Genomic DNA, 17237 nt, shown 5'->3' with positions numbered 1-17237 from the left:
CTTTCTATTCCGTGGAGCGGTCGGCTTTATAAAAGGTGGCTAAGTGAGCTGAAGTTGGATCTTCTGTACATCCCCATTACAAGCTACTCAGGAAAGTTATGGGCACAACAAACCCGCTATACCTTTTTGTTGTAAATTTAAGAAAACCCTGCAAAAAAAGTGAATTCTCAAATATTTTCCAGTAGTTTAATGAATAAATTTTATTCATGAATGCTATTTCTCAAGGTGAGGATGTTAACATTGGAATTAGGAATGCTGTCAAAGACGTGTCCTATTCATAACTTTAAGCATGGACTGTGCTCGTATGGAAACCTCTGGAACTGACTTTTATTTATTTAAAATGGCTGCCAAGGGGGTCAAGTGACCTTTGCAACTTCAAAAGAGTCTATCAAGCTTCCGGAAAGTTCTGAGTTTAATAACCATGGGTGGGAGAATGTCCACTTGAATGACACGTTCAGATGGAACCTGGTTGTGGAATTCACAGCTGCCGTTTTTTGATGTTTACCCCAAATACAGAATCAATGGACCTCTATCTCCAGGTTTGTAATGTAACAAAGGAAAGCCGATGAGACCAGTTATCCACAATTGAAGTGTAAAAGACGATTTATCTCCTATTTTATAGCAGTGGCCTTTTAGCTTTTGTGTGGACATTGGCCATTCACCACATGACTGGTAACTGGCTTTTGAGACTAAATGTTTTGTTATCCCAAGACGTAGGCTGCAGGATGACATAGATTGGGACCTCAATTTTAATGTTGGGTGACGCTTAGAAAGGCTCCCACCGGCACGGTGTGATCCCCGCACCTTCCCGAAAATCGTCTGTGGTAGTCTGTGTAGAGGTATTACGGTACCTGGTAATGCTGGAACACCATTGGTAGATATTGTATGTTTCCTATTGGTCAAGCTGTATGGTAGCTCCTCCCTGAAAGGCGGGGGTATAAGAGCCTGTGCCGTCCCAGCAGCCTTCTTTCTGTACCTGAGCTGCTGGGGGAAACATCTAGCTTATTAAATCCTCCAGTTGGACTACAACCTCGCTTTAGTGGTCATTGATCGTGCATCAATTTAATAAACTAGATTTAAAAGGATGGAGCTGCGAATCAAACCGGAGTGTCTGCAACTCAGCCCCCACGCGGCGAACTCAGCGGCAACCTTCAAGCACTGGCTGGCGTGTTTTAAAGGACATCTCGGAACGGCCGAAAAGACACCCACGAGAGAACAGAAATTGCAAGTCCTGCACTCGAGGGTGAGCCCGGAAATTTACACCCTCATCGAGGACACGGACGACTTTGATGCAGCAATGGAGCTGCTAAAAGGACATTATATTCGTCCGGTAAACCAGGTATATGCCCGACATCTGCGAGCAACGAGGCAACAAATCCCTGGGGAATAGCTGGAAGAATTCTACCGTGCGCTCCTGATGTTGGGGAGAAACTGCAGCTGCCCGCAAGTTTCGGCGAGCGACCACACAGAACACTTGATCCGGGACGCTTTCATGGCAGGTATGCTGTCCTCCCAAATCCGCCAGCGATTGCTGGAAAAAGGCACTCTGGGTCTCAGGGAGGCACGGGCCCTTGCAGGCTCCCTGGATGTGGCCTCCAGAAACGCCCGCGCTTACATTCCCGACCGCGCGGCAGCCCCCTGGGCAGTGTGGAACCCCTCCGTAGCCGACCTCGAGACATCCCCCATCCCCCCACAAGCTTGTGCTGCAAGGCGGCCTGGCAACCCCGGGGGGCCGCGCTGCTACTTTTGCGTGCTGGCCAAGCAACCCCGGCAGCGCTGCCCGGCCTGCGCATCCACCTGCAAGGATGCGGTAAAAAGGGCCACTTCGTGGTGGTATGCCAGGCCCGTGCGGTCGCCGCGGTCTCTGGCGGCGAATGCTGACCGCCACCACAAACCTCTCCACGGTCCCCGTGCGGCCAGTGGGCGCTGCCATCTTCCTCCTCCAGGGCCACATGTGGCCCCTGGGCGCCGCCATCTTGTCCCGCGGACGCCACGTTCGATGGATGGGCGCCGCCATTTAGTGAACCCCCAGCCATGTGCAACCAATGGGAGCCGCCATCTTGGATGGACTCCCAGGACACCAGCTCGGCTGACCGCACACCACCCCCTGGACCAGTCCCGACCTCGAACACTCTCAACTGCTACAACAACAGTACTAATCAACGGGCACGAGACGTCCTGCTTAATCGAGTCTGGGAGCACGGTGAGCTTCATACACACTGACACGGTAAGGCACTGTTCTCTCCTCGTCCACCCCGTTAATCAAAAAGTCTCCCTGGCCTCTGGTTCCCACTCAGTGGCGATAAAGGGGTTTTGTGTAGCATACCTCACAGTCCAGGGAAGGGAGTTTTAAAATTACCGGCTCTACGTCCTTCCCCACCTGTGCGCGGCCACACTCCTAGTTTAGACTTCCAGTGTAATCTGCAAAGTCTAACTTTCAAATTCGGCGGCCCTATACCCCCCCTCACTGTCTGCGGCCTCGCGACCCTCAAGGTCGATCCACCTTCCCTGTTTGCGAACCTCACCCTGGATTGCAAACCCTTCGCCACCATGAGCAGACGGTTCAGTGCCCAGGATCGGATCTTTATTAGGTCAGAGGTCCAAAGGCTACTGAGGGAAGGAGTCATTGAAGCTAGCAACAGTCCCTGGAGAGCTCAAGTAGCGGTGGTAAAAACCGATGAGAAGCATAGGATGGTCATTGACTAGTCAGACCATCAACAGGTTTACGCAGCTGGACGCGTACCCTCTCCCTCGCATATCTGACCTGGGAAACAGGATTGCGCATCGCAAGGTCTTCTCCACGGTGGATCTTAAGTCCACCTACCACCAGCTCCCCATCCGCACTAGTGACCGCAAATACACTGCCTTCGAAGCAGACGGGCGGCTCTATCACTTCTTAAGGGTTCCCTTCGGTGTCACCAACGGGGTCTCGGTCTTCCAGCGCGAGATGGACCGAATGGGTGACCTGTACGGTTTACGGGCAACATTCCCGTCTCTCGATAATGTCACCATCTGCAGCCACGACCAGCAGGACCACGACACCAACCTCCAAACATTCCTCCAGACTGCAAAGACCCTTAACCTTACATATAACAAGGATAAATGCGTGTTTAGCACCGACCGCCTAGCCATCCTCGGCTACGTAGTGCGAAATGGAGTTATAGGTCCCGACCTAGAACGCATGCGCCCCCTTATGGAGTTCCCCCTCCCTCACTGCTCCAAGGCCCTGAAGCGCTGCTTAGGGTTTTTCTCTTACTATGCCAGTGGGTCCCCAACTATGCGGACAAGGCCCGTCCCCTGATCCAATCCACAGCTTTTCCCCTGTCGATAGAGGCCCGCCAGGCCTTCAGCCGCATCAAAGCACACATTGCAAAGGCCACGATACGCGCCATCGACGAGTCCCTCCCCTTCTAGGTCGAGAGCGACACATCTGACGTAGCTCTGGCGGCCACCCTCAACCAAGCGGGCAGACCCGTGGCCTTCTTCTCACGTACACTCCATGCTTCCGAAATCCACCACTCCTCAGTCGAAATGGAGGCCCAGGCCATAGTAGAAGCTGTGCGACATTGGAGGCATTACCTGGCTGGCAGGAGATTCACTCTCCTCACTGACCTACGGTCGGTTGCTTTCATGTTCGATAATGCACAACGGGGCACGATAAAAAACGCTAAGATCTTGCGGTGGAGGATCGAACCCTCCACCTACAACTACGAGATCTTGTATCGTCCCGGGAAGCTAAATGAGCCTCCTGATGCCCTGTCCCGCGGCACATGTGACAACGCACAAGTGGACCGCCTACGAGCCCTCCACGATGACCTCTGCCACCCGGGGGTCACTCGCTTTTCCACTTTATCAAGACCCGCAACCTGCCCTACTCCATCGAGGAGGTCAGGACAGCCACAAGGGACTGCCAAATCTACGCGGAGTGCCAACCGCACTTCTACCGGCCAGAGAGGGCGCACCTGATAAAGGCTTCCCGTCCCTTTGAACGCCTCAGCATGGACTTCAAAGGCCCCCTCCCCTCCACCGACCGCAGCACGTACTTCCTTAACGTGATTGACGAGTACTCCCGGTTCCCATTCGCCATCCCCTGCCCCCGACGTGACCGCCACCACCGTCATCAAGGCCCTCCATAGCATTTTTGCACTGTTCGGGTTCCCCGCTTATATAGATAGTGATAGGGGGTCCTCCTTTATGAGCGACGAACTGCGTCAATTCCTGCTCAGCAAGGGCATCGCCTCGAGCAGGATGACCAATTACAACCCCCGGGGTAACGGACAGGTAGAGAGGGAGAACGGAACTGTCTGGAAGACCGTCCTACTGGCCCTACGGTCCAGGAATCTCCCAGTCTCCCACTGGCAGGAAGTCCTCCCGGATGCCCTCCACTCCATCCGGTCACTGCTTTGTACCACAACCAACCAAACACCTCACGAACGTCTCCTTGTCTTCCCCAGGAAGTCCTCCTCTGGGACCTCGCTCCCGACCTGGCTGGTAGCTCCCGGACCCATCCTGCTCCGAAAACACGTGCGGGCGCACAAGTCAGACCCGTTGGTCGAGAGGGTCCATCTTCTCCACGCTAACCCCCAGTACGCATACGTGGCGTACCCCGACAGCCGACAAGATACGGTCTCCCTACGAGACCTGCCGCCCGCCGGATCCCCACGCACACCCCAGCCACCAGTCCCACCCTCCCTCCCACCAGTGCACCTTACAGGAGGATCGGTCCTTCCGCCGGCCCTGTCTAGGCCCCCCCACCCACCGACGCACCCCGCAGATGCTCCCTTCCCCGGTCAACCGTTTTCCCCACCAGCGCCGTCTAGTGTTGAAGCTGCCACAGAGATCGAGGCCACGACCCGGAGTCACAGACGCCCGAGCCTCCACCGGAGTCACCACCGAAGCTTCGGCGATCACAGAGGACGACCAGGGCCCCCGATCGACTGGTTGCTTCATTTTAAAGTGTATAGTTAATTATGAATCTGTAAATAGTTACAAAACGCTGTATGGAGGTATTACGGTACCTCCATAACTATACTTTCTACCACGTTACCATGTTGTAATATCAAGCCATCACCCCCGCCAGACTCTTTTTAAATTTTTTTATTAAATATTTTATTGAAAATTTTTGGTCAACCAACACAGTACATTGTGCATCCTTTACACAATATTATAACAACACAAATAACAATGACCTATTTTATAAACAAAAAATGAATAAATAATAAATAACAAAAATGAAAACTAGCCCTAATTGGCAACTGCCTTGTCACAAGTAACACTCTCCAAAAATATAATTTAACAGTCCAATATATAATTATCTGTAGCAACGACCTATACATACTATACAGTATATATTAACAACCCTGAGAGTCCTTCTGGTTCCTCCCCCCCCCCCCCCCCCCCCCCCCCCCCGATCCTGGGCTGCTGCTGCTGCCTTCTTTTTCCCATTCCGTCTATCTTTCTGCGAGGTATTCGACGAACGGTTGCCACCGCCTGGTGAACCCTTGAGCCGACCCCCTTAGGACGAACTTAATCCGCTCTAGCTTTATAAACCCCGCCATGTCATTTATCCAGGTCTCCACCCCCGGGGGCTTGGCTTCTTTCCACATTAGCAATATCCTGCGCCGGGCTACTAGGGGCGCAAAGGCCAAAACATCGGCCTCTCTCGCCTCCTGCACTCCCGGCTCTTGTGCAACCCCAAATATAGCCAACCCCCAGCTTGGTTCGACCCGGACTCCTACTACTTTTGAAAGCACCTTTGTCACCCCCATCCAAAACCCCTGTAGTGCCGGGCATGACCAAAACATATGGGTATGATTCGCTGGGCTTCTCGAGCACCTCACACACCTATCCTCCACCCCAAAAAATTTACTGAGCCGTGCTCCAGTCATATGTGCCCTGTGTAATACCTTAAACTGAATCAGGCTTAGCCTGGCACACGAGGACGACGAGTTTACCCTGCTTAGGGCATCTGCCCACAGCCCCTCCTCGATCTCCTCCCCCAGCTCTTCTTCCCATTTCCCTTTTAGTTCATCTACCATAGTCTCCCCTTCGTCCCTCATTTCCCTATATATATCTGACACCTTACCATCCCCCACCCATGTCTTTGAGATCACTCTGTCCTGCACCTCTTGTGTCGGGAGCTGCGGGAATTCCCTCACCTGTTGCCTCGCAAAAGCCCTCAGTTGCATATACCTGAATACATTCCCTTGGGGCAACCCATATTTCTCGGTCAGCGCTCCCAGACTCACGAACTTCCCATCCACAAACAGATCTTTCAGTTGCGTTATTCCTGCTCTTTGCCACATTCCATATCCCCCATCCATTCCCCCCGGGGCAAACCTATGGTTGTTTCTTATCGGGGACCCCCCCAAGGCTCCAGTCTTTCCCCTATGCCGTCTCCACTGTCCCCAAATCTTCAGTGTAGCCACCACCACCGGGCTTGTGGTGTAGTTCCTCGGTGAGAACGGCAATGGGGCTGTCACCATAGCCTGTAGGCTAGTCCCCCTACAGGACGCCCTCTCTAATCTCTTCCACGCCGCTCCCTCCTCCTCTCCCATCCACTTACTCACCATTGAAATATTAGCGGCCCAATAATACTCACTTAGGCTCGGTAGTGCCAGCCCCCCCCTATCCCTGCTACGCTGTAAGAATCCCTTCCTCACTCTCGGGGTCTTCCCGGCCCACACAAAACCCATGATGCTCTTTTCAATCCTTTTAAAAAAAGCCTTCGTGATCACCACCGGGAGGCACTGAAACACAAAGAGGAATCTCGGGAGGACCACCATCTTAACCGCCTGCACCCTCCCTGCCATTGACAGGGATACCATATCCCATCTCTTGAAATCCTCCTCCATCTGTTCCACCAACCGTGTTAAATTTAACCTATGCAATGTGCCCCAATTCTTAGCTATCTGGATCCCCAGGTAACGAAAGTCCCTTGTTACCTTCCTCAACGGTAGGTCCTCTATTTCTCTACTCTGCTCCCCTGGATGCACCACAAACAACTCACTTTTCCCCATGTTCAATTTATACCCTGAAAAATCCCCAAACTCCCCAAGTATCCGCATTATTTCTGGCATCCCCTCCGCCGGGTCCGCCACGTATAGTAGCAAATCGTCCGCATACAAAGATACCCGGTGCTCTTCTCCTCCCCTAAGTACTCCCCTCCACTTCTTGGAACCCCTCAACGCTATCGCCAGGGGCTCAATCGCCAGTGCAAACAATAATGGGGACAGAGGGCATCCCTGCCTTGTCCCTCTATGGAGCCGAAAACATGCAGATCCCCGTCCATTCGTGACCACGCTCGCCACTGGGGCCCTATACAACAGCTGCACCCATCTAACATACCCCTCTCCAAAACCAAATCTCCTCAACACCTCCCACAAATAATCCCACTCCACTCTATCAAATGCTTTCTCGGCATCCATCGCCACTACTATCTCCGTTTCTCCCTCTGGTGGGGCCATCATCATTACCCCTAACAACCTCCGTATATTCGTGTTCAGCTGTCTCCCCTTCACAAACCCAGTTTGGTCCTCGTGGACCACCCCCGGGACACATTCCTCTATTCTCATTGCTATTACCTTGGCCAGGACCTTGGCATCTACATTTAGGAGGGAAATAGGTCTATAGGACCCGCATTGTAGCGGGTCCTTTTCCTTCTTTAAGAGAAGCGATATCGTTGCTTCAGACATAGTCGGGGGCAGTTGTCCCCTTTCCTTTGCCTCATTAAAGGTCCTCGTCAGTACCGGGGCGAGCAAGTCCACATATTTTCTATAGAATTCGACTGGGAATCCATCCGGTCCCGGGGCCTTTCCCGCCTGCATGCTCCTAATTCCTTTCACCACTTCTTCTACCTCGATCTGTGCTCCCAGTCCCACCCTTTCCTGCTCTTCCACCTTGGGAAATTCCAGCCGATCCAAGAAGCCCATCATTCTCTCCCTCCCATCCGGGGGTTGAGCTTCATATAATTTTTTATAAAATGTCTTGAACACTCCATTCACTCTCTCCGCTCCCCGCTCCATCTCTCCTTCCTCATCCCTCACTCCCCCTATTTCCCTCGCTGCTCCCCTTTTCCTCAATTGGTGTGCCAGCAACCTGCTCGCCTTCTCCCCATATTCGTACTGTACACCCTGTGCCTTCCTCCATTGTGCCTCTGCAGTGCCTGTAGTCAGCAAGTCAAATTCTACATGTAGCCTTTGCCTTTCCCTGTACAGTCCCTCCTCCGGTGCTTCCGCATATTGTCTGTCCACCCTCAAAAGTTCTTGCAGCAACCGCTCCCGTTCCTTACTCTCCTGCTTCCCTTTATGTGCCCTTATTGATATCAGCTCCCCTCTAACCACCGCCTTCAACGTCTCCCAGACCACTCCCACCTGGACCTCCCCATTATCATTGAGTTCCAAGTACTTTTCAATGCACCCCCTCACCCTTAGACACACCCCCTCATCTGCCATTAGTCCCATGTCCATTCTCCAGGGTGGGCGCCCTCCTGTTTCCTCCCCTATCTCCAAGTCCACCCAGTGTGGAGCGTGATCCGAAATGGCTATAGCCGTATACTCCGTTCCCCTCACCTTCGGGATCAATGCCCTACCCAGCACAAAAAAGTCTATTCGCGAGTAGACTTTATGGACATAGGAGAAAAACGAGAACTCCTTACTCCTAGGTCTGCTAAATCTCCACGGGTCTACACCTCCCATCTGCTCCATAAAATCTTTAAGTACCTTGGCTGCTGCCGGCCTCCTTCCAGTCCTGGACTTCGACCTATCCAGCCCTGGTTCCAACACCGTATTAAAATCTCCCCCCATTATCAGCTTTCCCATCTCTAGGTCCGGAATGCGTCCTAGCATCCGCCTCATAAAATTGGCATCATCCCAGTTCGGGGCATATACGTTTACCAAAACCACCGTCTCCCCCTGTAGTTTGCCACTCACCATCACGTATCTGCCCCCGTTATCCGCCACTATAGTCTTTGCCTCGAACATTACTCGCTTCCCCACTAATATAGCCACCCCCCTGTTTTTCGCATCTAGCCCCGAATGGAACACCTGCCCCACCCATCCTTTGCGTAGCCTAACCTGGTCTATCAGTTTCAGGTGCGTTTCCTGTAACATAACCACATCTGCCTTAACTTTCTTAAGGTGTGCGAGTACCCGTGCCCTCTTTATCGGCCCGTTCAGCCCTCTCACGTTCCACGTGATCAGCCGAGTTGGGGGGCTTCCTACCCCCCCCCTTGTCGATTAGCCATCACCTTTTTCCAGCTCCTCACCCGGTTCCCACGCAGCTGTATCTCCCCCAGGCGGTGCCCCCCCGCCCATCCTCTCCCATACCAGCTCCCCCCTCTCCCCAGCAGCAGCAACCCAGTAATTCCCCCCTCCCCCCCCCCCCCCCGCTAGATCCCCCGCTAGCGTAATTACTCCCCCCATGTTGCTCCCAGAAGTCAGCAAACTCTGGCTGACCTCGGCTTCCCCCCGTGACCTCGGCTCGCACCGTGCGACGCCCCCTCCTTCCTGCTTCTCTATTCCCGCCATGATTATCATAGCGCGGGAACCAAGCCCGCGCTTCTCCCTTGGCCCCGCCCCCAATGGCCAACGCCCCATCTCCTCCACCTCCCCTCCTCCCCCCATCACCACCTGTGGGAGAGAGAAAAGTTACCACATCGCAGGATTAGTACATAAAACCCCTCTTTGCCCCCCACATTCGCCCCACCACTTTGTTCGAACATTCTTTTTAATAACCCGCTCATTCCAGTGTTTCTTCCACAATAAAAGTCCATGCTTCATCCGCCGTCTCAAAGTAGTGGTGCCTCCCTCGATATGTGACCCACAGTCTTGCCGGTTGCAGCATTCCAAATTTTATCTTCTTTTTATGAAGCACCGCCTTGGCCCGATTAAAGCTCGCCCTCCTTCTCGCCACCTCCGCACTCCAGTCTTGATAAACGCGGATCACCGCGTTCTCCCATTTACTGCTCCGAGTTTTCTTCGCCCATCTAAGGACCATTTCTCTATCCTTAAAACGGAGGAATCTCACCACTATGGCTCTGGGAATTTCTCCTGCTCTTGGTCCTCGCGCCATCACTCGGTATGCTCCCTCCACCTCCAACGGACCCGCCAGGGCCTCCGCTCCCATTAACGAGTGCAGAATCGTGCTCACATATGCCCCGACGTCCACTCCCTCCACACCTTCAGGAAGACCAAGAATCCTCAGGTTGTTCCTCCTTGCGTTGTTTTCCAGTGCCTCCAACCTTTCCACACATCGTTTCTGATGTGCCTCCTGCGTCTCCGTCTTCACCACCAGGCCCTGTATATCGTCCTCATTCTCGGCTGCCTTTGCCTTCATGACCCGAAGCTCCCGCTCCTGGGTCTTTTGTTCCTCCTTTAGCCCTTCGATCGCCTGTAGTATCGGGGCCAACAGCTCTTTCTTCATTTCCTTTTTGATCTCTTCCACGCAGCATTTCAAGAACCCTTGTTGTTCAGGGCCCCATGTTAAACTGCCACCTTCCGACGCCATCTTGGTTTTTGCTTGCCTTCCTTGCCGCTGTTCTAAAGGATCCACTGCAATCTGGCCACTCTCTCCTCCTTTTTCCATCCGTATCCAGGGGGGATTCCCTTCTGGTTTACCGCACAGTGTTTTTAGCCGTCAAAATTGCCGTTGGGGCTCCTATCAAGAGCCCAAAAGTCCGTTTCACAGGGAGCTGCCGAAACGTGCGACTCAGCTGGTCATCGCCGCACCCGGAAGTCGTGCCAGACTCTTTTTAACAGGGGGTGAATGTGGTAGTCTGTGTAGAGGTATTACGGTACCTGGTAATGCTGGAACGCCATTGGTAGATATTGTATGTTTCCTATTGGTCAAGCTGTATGGTAGCTCCACCCTGCAAGGCGGGGTATAAGAGCCCATGCCGTCCCAGCAGCCTTCTTTCTGTACCTGAGCTGCTGGGGGAAACATCTAGCTTATTAAAGCCTTCAGTTGGACTACAACCTTGCTTTAGTGGTCATTGATCGTGCATCACCGGCGGCGGAGAATTCGGCAGCCGGCGTCGGAGCGGCGGGGCGGGATTCACGCCGATCCCCGGCGATTCCCCGACCCCGTCCCGCCCAGAGTCTTTGAATGTTTTCAAGGCCAGGGTAGATTGTTTCTTACACGGTTTTTTCGGGGTTGATCAGGGTACATTCAGATCAGCCATGATTTAATTGAATGGGGGAGCAGGCTCAAAGGGCTGAGTGGCCTAATCCTATTCCTAATTCATATGTTCATAACAGATCGGAGGCATTCTACAGAAGAACACCTGTTGCAGGATACCAGCTGCAGAGAAAGGCAATTATATATCTGCCTTAAAACTGGCGACTCCATCTTCAAAGTTTCCCAGTCTAGTTCCTAGAAGTCCACCCATAAAGAAATTTGGCCTCCTGATAAGAAAGCTATGAGTCTCTAACTTCATGAGCCTCTGAACATTTGTCTCTTTGAAATAATGTTTCAATAATTCGAATAACCGACTCCAACTATTTGAACTCCGCAAAACTACAATTTAGGAGCAGAAAGGATCTCCTTTTATCATAGAATCCAAAAAGACTATTCTGAGCTCGACATGTGAATTGTTAATGATGTCTTTGGTTTAGTATTTGTAGAAGTGCACTATCTTCTTTAACTGTATCTTTCTGGAATATGTGGTGTGAGTCCCATAGCATTTAGATTTTTCTGGTTGAGTGTGTGAAGAGATAATCCTCTTTATTTAAAACCCACAAAAGTCTGCTGCTGTTATTTTAAATTGACCACTTGCTAACAGGGGCTTGGAAATACACACATCTACCTTTTCAAAGAAAGTGCCACACTGATTATGGAGAGAAGGGAAGGGAATGGGAGTTTTCAGTTTAGCTATCCTCACCTGTCATTAACAAATACTTTCCACTGTTAGATCAGCAAGTCGTTCAGCATCAAATATATAAGCTAATTTTATGAAGTCTCAATCCCAGCAGTTGAGGCCCCCACCAGATGCACTACTTTGTAAAACTGTTCTATAAGGCACAATTGTAACTGCTTAAAGGGGGGCAGGTTTGCGTGCAGGCGGGAGGTTTAAAAGCTAAAAAATGGTATCAGGTCAGGAACCTTTTACAACCCCGTCCAATTCCAAGTTTAACCTGAGTGTGTTTGCTGGTGAGAGGGGGAACCCCTGTGTCTACTGGGTAAGTAATTCAAATACACAAAGAGACAATGAACTGAATTTAATATAGCATTCTGGCTTTAACAGCCAGAGCATGGGTTTCCGGAGGTATGTAGCCATGGACAATGAGCCGAGAGCATAACGTGTGCTACGGCAGTTAAACTGACAGGCCGGGAAGGCTGCAGTGAAACTGGCAGGTTGGGAAGTCTTCAAATAGTGAAACTGACCAGCCCCGGCCCTGCCGAGGTGAAAGACTCACCGCACTTCCTCCGAGAGAGTACTCTCACCGCTTGATAGGTGGTTGTAACCTCTAGAAAGTCAGTTCACCTTGTCTTAGACTTCATTCACCTTAATATGCACTTCCCCCCTTCATGACAGTATGGGAGCAGTTTATGCAGCTCTATATTGCACCTCTGATGAGGAACAAGAGGTGCACCAGCAGCAACACCAGCTGCCTTTATCTCAGCCACATGTCATTCCACAGGATAGAAAGCGTGCGTGCAGCAATCCAGTTCAAAGGAATTCCCCCATCACAGGGTCGGCAGGCAGGTCTGCTCTCAACATGTCTGAGCACCAGTGCCTCAGGAGGCTCAAGCTTTCACAGCACATTATAGCTGACACCTGCAGTCTCCTCAAAGGCACCTTCTTCCCAATGGGCACATATTGCCAGTGACCACCAAGGTGAAGGCTTGACCTCTAATTAGAGGCCGCCCAATCCTGTCTGGGTTCATTGCCTCTCTCTGGAGTTCTGTGCTTTCTCTCCTGCAGGAAGGACGGGCAACATTTGTGGACGGTGGGTGTGAGAGAGCAGAAAGAAGAATGTGCTGCCGTTCAGATATGGATGTGAGGCGATGGCAGAAGAGAGAGAAATAAGTAGAACTGCAAAGTGTGAGGAATGCTGTGCTGGAGAATGCTGGACAAGTGGGGGCAAGAGTCTGGGTGCTTGGCAGCTGAAAGTGTTAAGCCAATCATTTTTCCACCCTCCTGAGGATATTGATCGTCTGAGTGTACTGTCTCCAGTTTGGAAGGGCCATACTCCTGCTGCCCCCCAGCCATTTCCATGCATGTCTGCTTGGATTTTGAGGCTGGCTTCTTCCTCCTATCCTAGGAAAACCTCACCTTGTTTCAGTTCCTCAGATCCTATTGGGAAGCCTCTAGATAAGGGTCTGAGACATAGGTGGGGTAAGGTAGCCGCCGCAAGGTTCTTCTATTCCATTCTGTGGGTGCTGAAACCTCAGGAATTAATGTAGCCAATCTGACCCCTGACATATATCCAGGCATTGCACATTTTTCAACTAAACAGAAGCTTGGGGGACATCCCCTGTGCAATGCTTTGGCCAATTAGAGTTGACTTGTCCGGTTTGAATTTAAACAAAAGCTTGGGGGATTAACTGTTCCCTGGTGTATTCTCCATGGCAACATCTCTACCAACCAGAGTTCACTTACCAACCAATCAGCACCCTTTTCTCGTACAGTATAAATTGTTGTTCCCAATGAAATTTGGTATTTTTGCATCTGCTCTGATGAGTGCAAAATTGAAACGCCTCGACAGCATGGCACTTTTGCCAGCAATACTCAAGTTTTGTACTACCAAACAACTAGTAAATACAAGTGTAACAACAGCAGACAGGAATGAAAACCTCTGTATGGATTGAACTTTCTGTTAAATTGAATTTATTCATTCAAGGGAGAACCTTTTCCCAATTAGCACTCCATAAGAATCAAACCACACAAAGTATCTGATTAACTTTTATGTATTTTTGTTCCGTGTGTTTTGACTGATGTTTTCCAAAGATATGTTCAGTGGAAAATATAACACATTCAGAAGAATTCACTTGGATGGCTTAGTGAGATCAGCTGGCATTTCGGTAATGTAGCCAGTGCTGCGGCAATATTTCACCATTCTGCCTGTTTGATATCAGCAATGTTATTGGCACTGGAATCATCAGAAATAAAGATCATTGTGACGATGCATTTTGCTGAAGCAGCTAAATGGTTTGGGATGCATCTTTGGGCTGTCAGTCCCTCATTTACTGAGCTCGGAGAATCTTATCACGTAATAAAGTACCAAATGGAAATGCAATGCAGAAAAACATGAAGAAAAGGCATTTCACACATACTGCCATAAGCTGCTTTCCACTGGTACTGGGGGATCTGGAGCAGATATAGCTAATTGAATAGATGGTGAGATACCAAAAAAAGCAAGGAAAAAAGACAATTGTAAAGAGGCAGAAAAATGTTACCGCTAATCACAATTCTGTGCAACTGTGGTTTTGAAATTAAATATTAGCAGTGAGATTATCTCAGTGTTCTGGTTGGCATTAATAAAATGTTGGTAGACTTGTTGCATATTTTGACTGCTTTTGTTCTTGTGAAAGTATAAAGTGTCAGATGGATTTAGAAAAAATATATAAATTGTGGTAGATTTTGGTGTTCCACATTAGGGCAGTCACCAAAAGAAAGGAATAGTTTAGATCAAAATTGGAATTCTCTACATCTGCTTAACTTGGTAAAGCCGATGATTTGTTACAATCTTTCATTTTTGTACAGGACATGGACAAAGTTCAAGAATCTGCGAAACAAGGAGCTTCAATCATCGATTCATTAACAAAGCAGCGAAGCCTGGCTCTAATTGGACAGCTCCTTGTGGTTTGACTGCAGTCACTAACTGGATTTCTTCAATCGCAGATGTTGTGATGTCTGAATACTGGGTGAAGGAACATACTGCCCTCTGATGGTGGCTGTGAAAAACTGCAAGCATCCATTGTCAACTTTGTCTCAGGAAGCTATAAACAGGACTAGAAATCTAGTTTAGAGCGACACGGTGCTCTCGAAATTTAGGATCCGGAGTTACTCAGATCTCTGCAGGCTCTGTTCATTGATGGCCCATGTGAGAATCAGTTGTGATTCTCCTGACCCTGATTAGATTAACCCATCTTTATGAGAGCAATACTTACAAAAGAAATGCCACTCCATAACTTCAAAAAAGAGGCCTCTTCCCACCAGCGATATAAAATTACTTGGAATACAGCCAGACAATACAATATATTAATGGAGGTACAAAAACCTGAGGAGACGCTCATGCAGGCGAGCTGTCATTGTGATTTAAATGTCGAGTTTGTTTTTAAATAAATGTCTTGTAACCACATTTCCACAAGATTACAGTACAATGTTTTAAAGATACTTACCAGGAGCTGGATTTTTTAAATAAAATTGCTGTTCTAATCAGAATTAAAAGCAGTGGGAAAATAAAAAATGTTAAAAATAAATTTAGAGTACCCAATTATTTTTTTCCAATTAAGGGGCAATTTAGAGTGACCAATCCCTGCACATCTTTGGGTCGTGGGGCAAAATCCACGCCAACACGGGGAGAATGTGCAAACTCCACATGGGACAGTGACCCAGAGCTGGGGTCGAACCTGGGGCCTCGATGCCGTGAGACTGCAGTGCTATCCACTGCGCCACCGTGCTGCCCGTGGGAAAATAAAATTACAGTAAGTTACAAATTCAAGGTTTCTCGGTACCGATTCCTACCACATTAACAATATTTACATTTCAGTACCTCTCAATTTAATGGTGAAGATTAGTCTCAAGTGTCACATTTAGAGCAAGCATTTAAACTGTCTTTTGGTGACTGCAATAAAATTGGTGCCTTTTAGATTGTGCAACTCCCCTGTTTGTATTCCTGGGAAGCTGCTCCAGAACACAAAGTAATTATCGCTCACTTACCCAAAATGCTGTCCTCCCTGAACTTTTTCACTACACTACTGGGTGGCACTGTGGCACACTGGTTAGCATTGCTGCCTCATAGCGCCAGGGAGCAGGGTTCAGTTCTCAGCCACGGGTGACTGCCCTGTGTGGAGTTTGCACATTCTCACCCTGTGTGTGTGGGTTTCCTCCAGATGCTCCCACAGTCCAACGATATGCAGGTTAGGTGGATTGACCGTGCTAAATTGCCCATTAGTGTCCCAAAGGTTGGGTGGGGTTTCAGGGATAGGGTGAGGGCAAGGCCTAGTTAAGGTGCTCTTTCAGAGGGTTGGAGCACACTTTATCGGCCTCAAGACCTCATTTTCCACTGTAGGGATGCTATGATACTGCCCTTTGCGCCACTGCTGAAATCATTCGCACACGATATATATACGCAAAGGCCGGCTCGATTTTAAAAAATGTAATTTGTCTTTTTTTGCATGCCAATAACAAAACGGACAAGAGTGAGTAGCCAAATAGCAACCAAGAGATATGGAAAGTAAAAGAAGGACTGGGTAGAGGGTCAGAAAGAGATAAAAAGAAAAGGGGGTATAAACTGAAAAAATAGGAGATCCAGAAAGCAAGAGGAGAATTTAGCAAGAAATACAGAAATTGGACAAAACTAATGAAAGAAAATCAACGAAAGGTCCAGACAAAATAGGTAAGAAGAGATGCAATGAGGCAGCACTGGCAATGGGAAAGCATGAGAAATGTCCCAAGAAGATGGGAAGAGCAAAGGCAAAAAAGAGTTTTGAAGTGATCCAACAAGAAGGTAAAGATCTGAAATTAATGTAATTATCATTTCTGCTGCAATTTTATCGCTTCATCTGGATTGTAAACATTTAAGTGTTTGGATGCAATTTATTTCTTTGATTTACTGTCTTATTTGATACAGGTCGATCAAAGAAAATACCAGAATTCAATCACTTATGATATTTTACAGAATTACAGCATTATAGTAAAGATGGTATCAGCGAAGAGAAATCCAATAACAATAATCACAGGGCACTCTAAGCAACATAACCCCTATCCATTTCCTTCCTTATTTCATCTCCAAGCTTTCACTTTTACGCAACATCCAATAGATTTAAAAACCTATATATTATCAACATTCTTTTCTAATACCTTTGATCCTTGCCAAGCTAGAAAACTGACAACACTTTATGACACTTGTGGAAACACCGCCATGTCTGGCCCTCCCCCACCTGCTCACAACAAAAGGCCAACAGACCACAAACAATCTTAAGTATGGGTATTATGATGAGGAGGAATTCATCTGAGAGTGCAGCGGGAAAGCGAAGTTGCAGATTCCTCAGTGAGTTTAAAATTTTAAAAT

The 17237-nt window shown here is 49.3% G+C and overlaps 1 protein-coding gene across 6 annotated transcripts in view; it reads left to right on the top strand.

Moving 5' to 3' along the window:
• Positions 1-15464, top strand: part of crppa (CDP-L-ribitol pyrophosphorylase A) — a 599604-nt gene extending 584140 nt beyond the window's left edge. For 2 of the 6 annotated variants that reach the window (XM_072509160.1, XM_072509157.1), the window contains one exon: positions 14705-15419. In XM_072509160.1, coding sequence (XP_072365261.1) covers positions 14705-14809 — 105 coding nt within the window. In that variant the 3' untranslated portion in view covers positions 14810-15419. Of the gene's footprint in view, positions 1-14704 lie in introns of all 6 variants that reach the window. The other 4 variants (XM_072509159.1, XM_072509161.1, XM_072509158.1 and 1 more) reach the window with 4 other exon arrangements.
• Positions 15465-17237: the final 1773 nt, after the last annotated feature.

The sequence above is a fragment of the Scyliorhinus torazame genome, chromosome 6 (genome assembly GCF_047496885.1).
Source record: "Scyliorhinus torazame isolate Kashiwa2021f chromosome 6, sScyTor2.1, whole genome shotgun sequence".
Classification (NCBI taxonomy): domain Eukaryota; kingdom Metazoa; phylum Chordata; class Chondrichthyes; order Carcharhiniformes; family Scyliorhinidae; genus Scyliorhinus; species Scyliorhinus torazame.
This window is presented reverse-complemented; position numbering and strand designations above follow the sequence as displayed.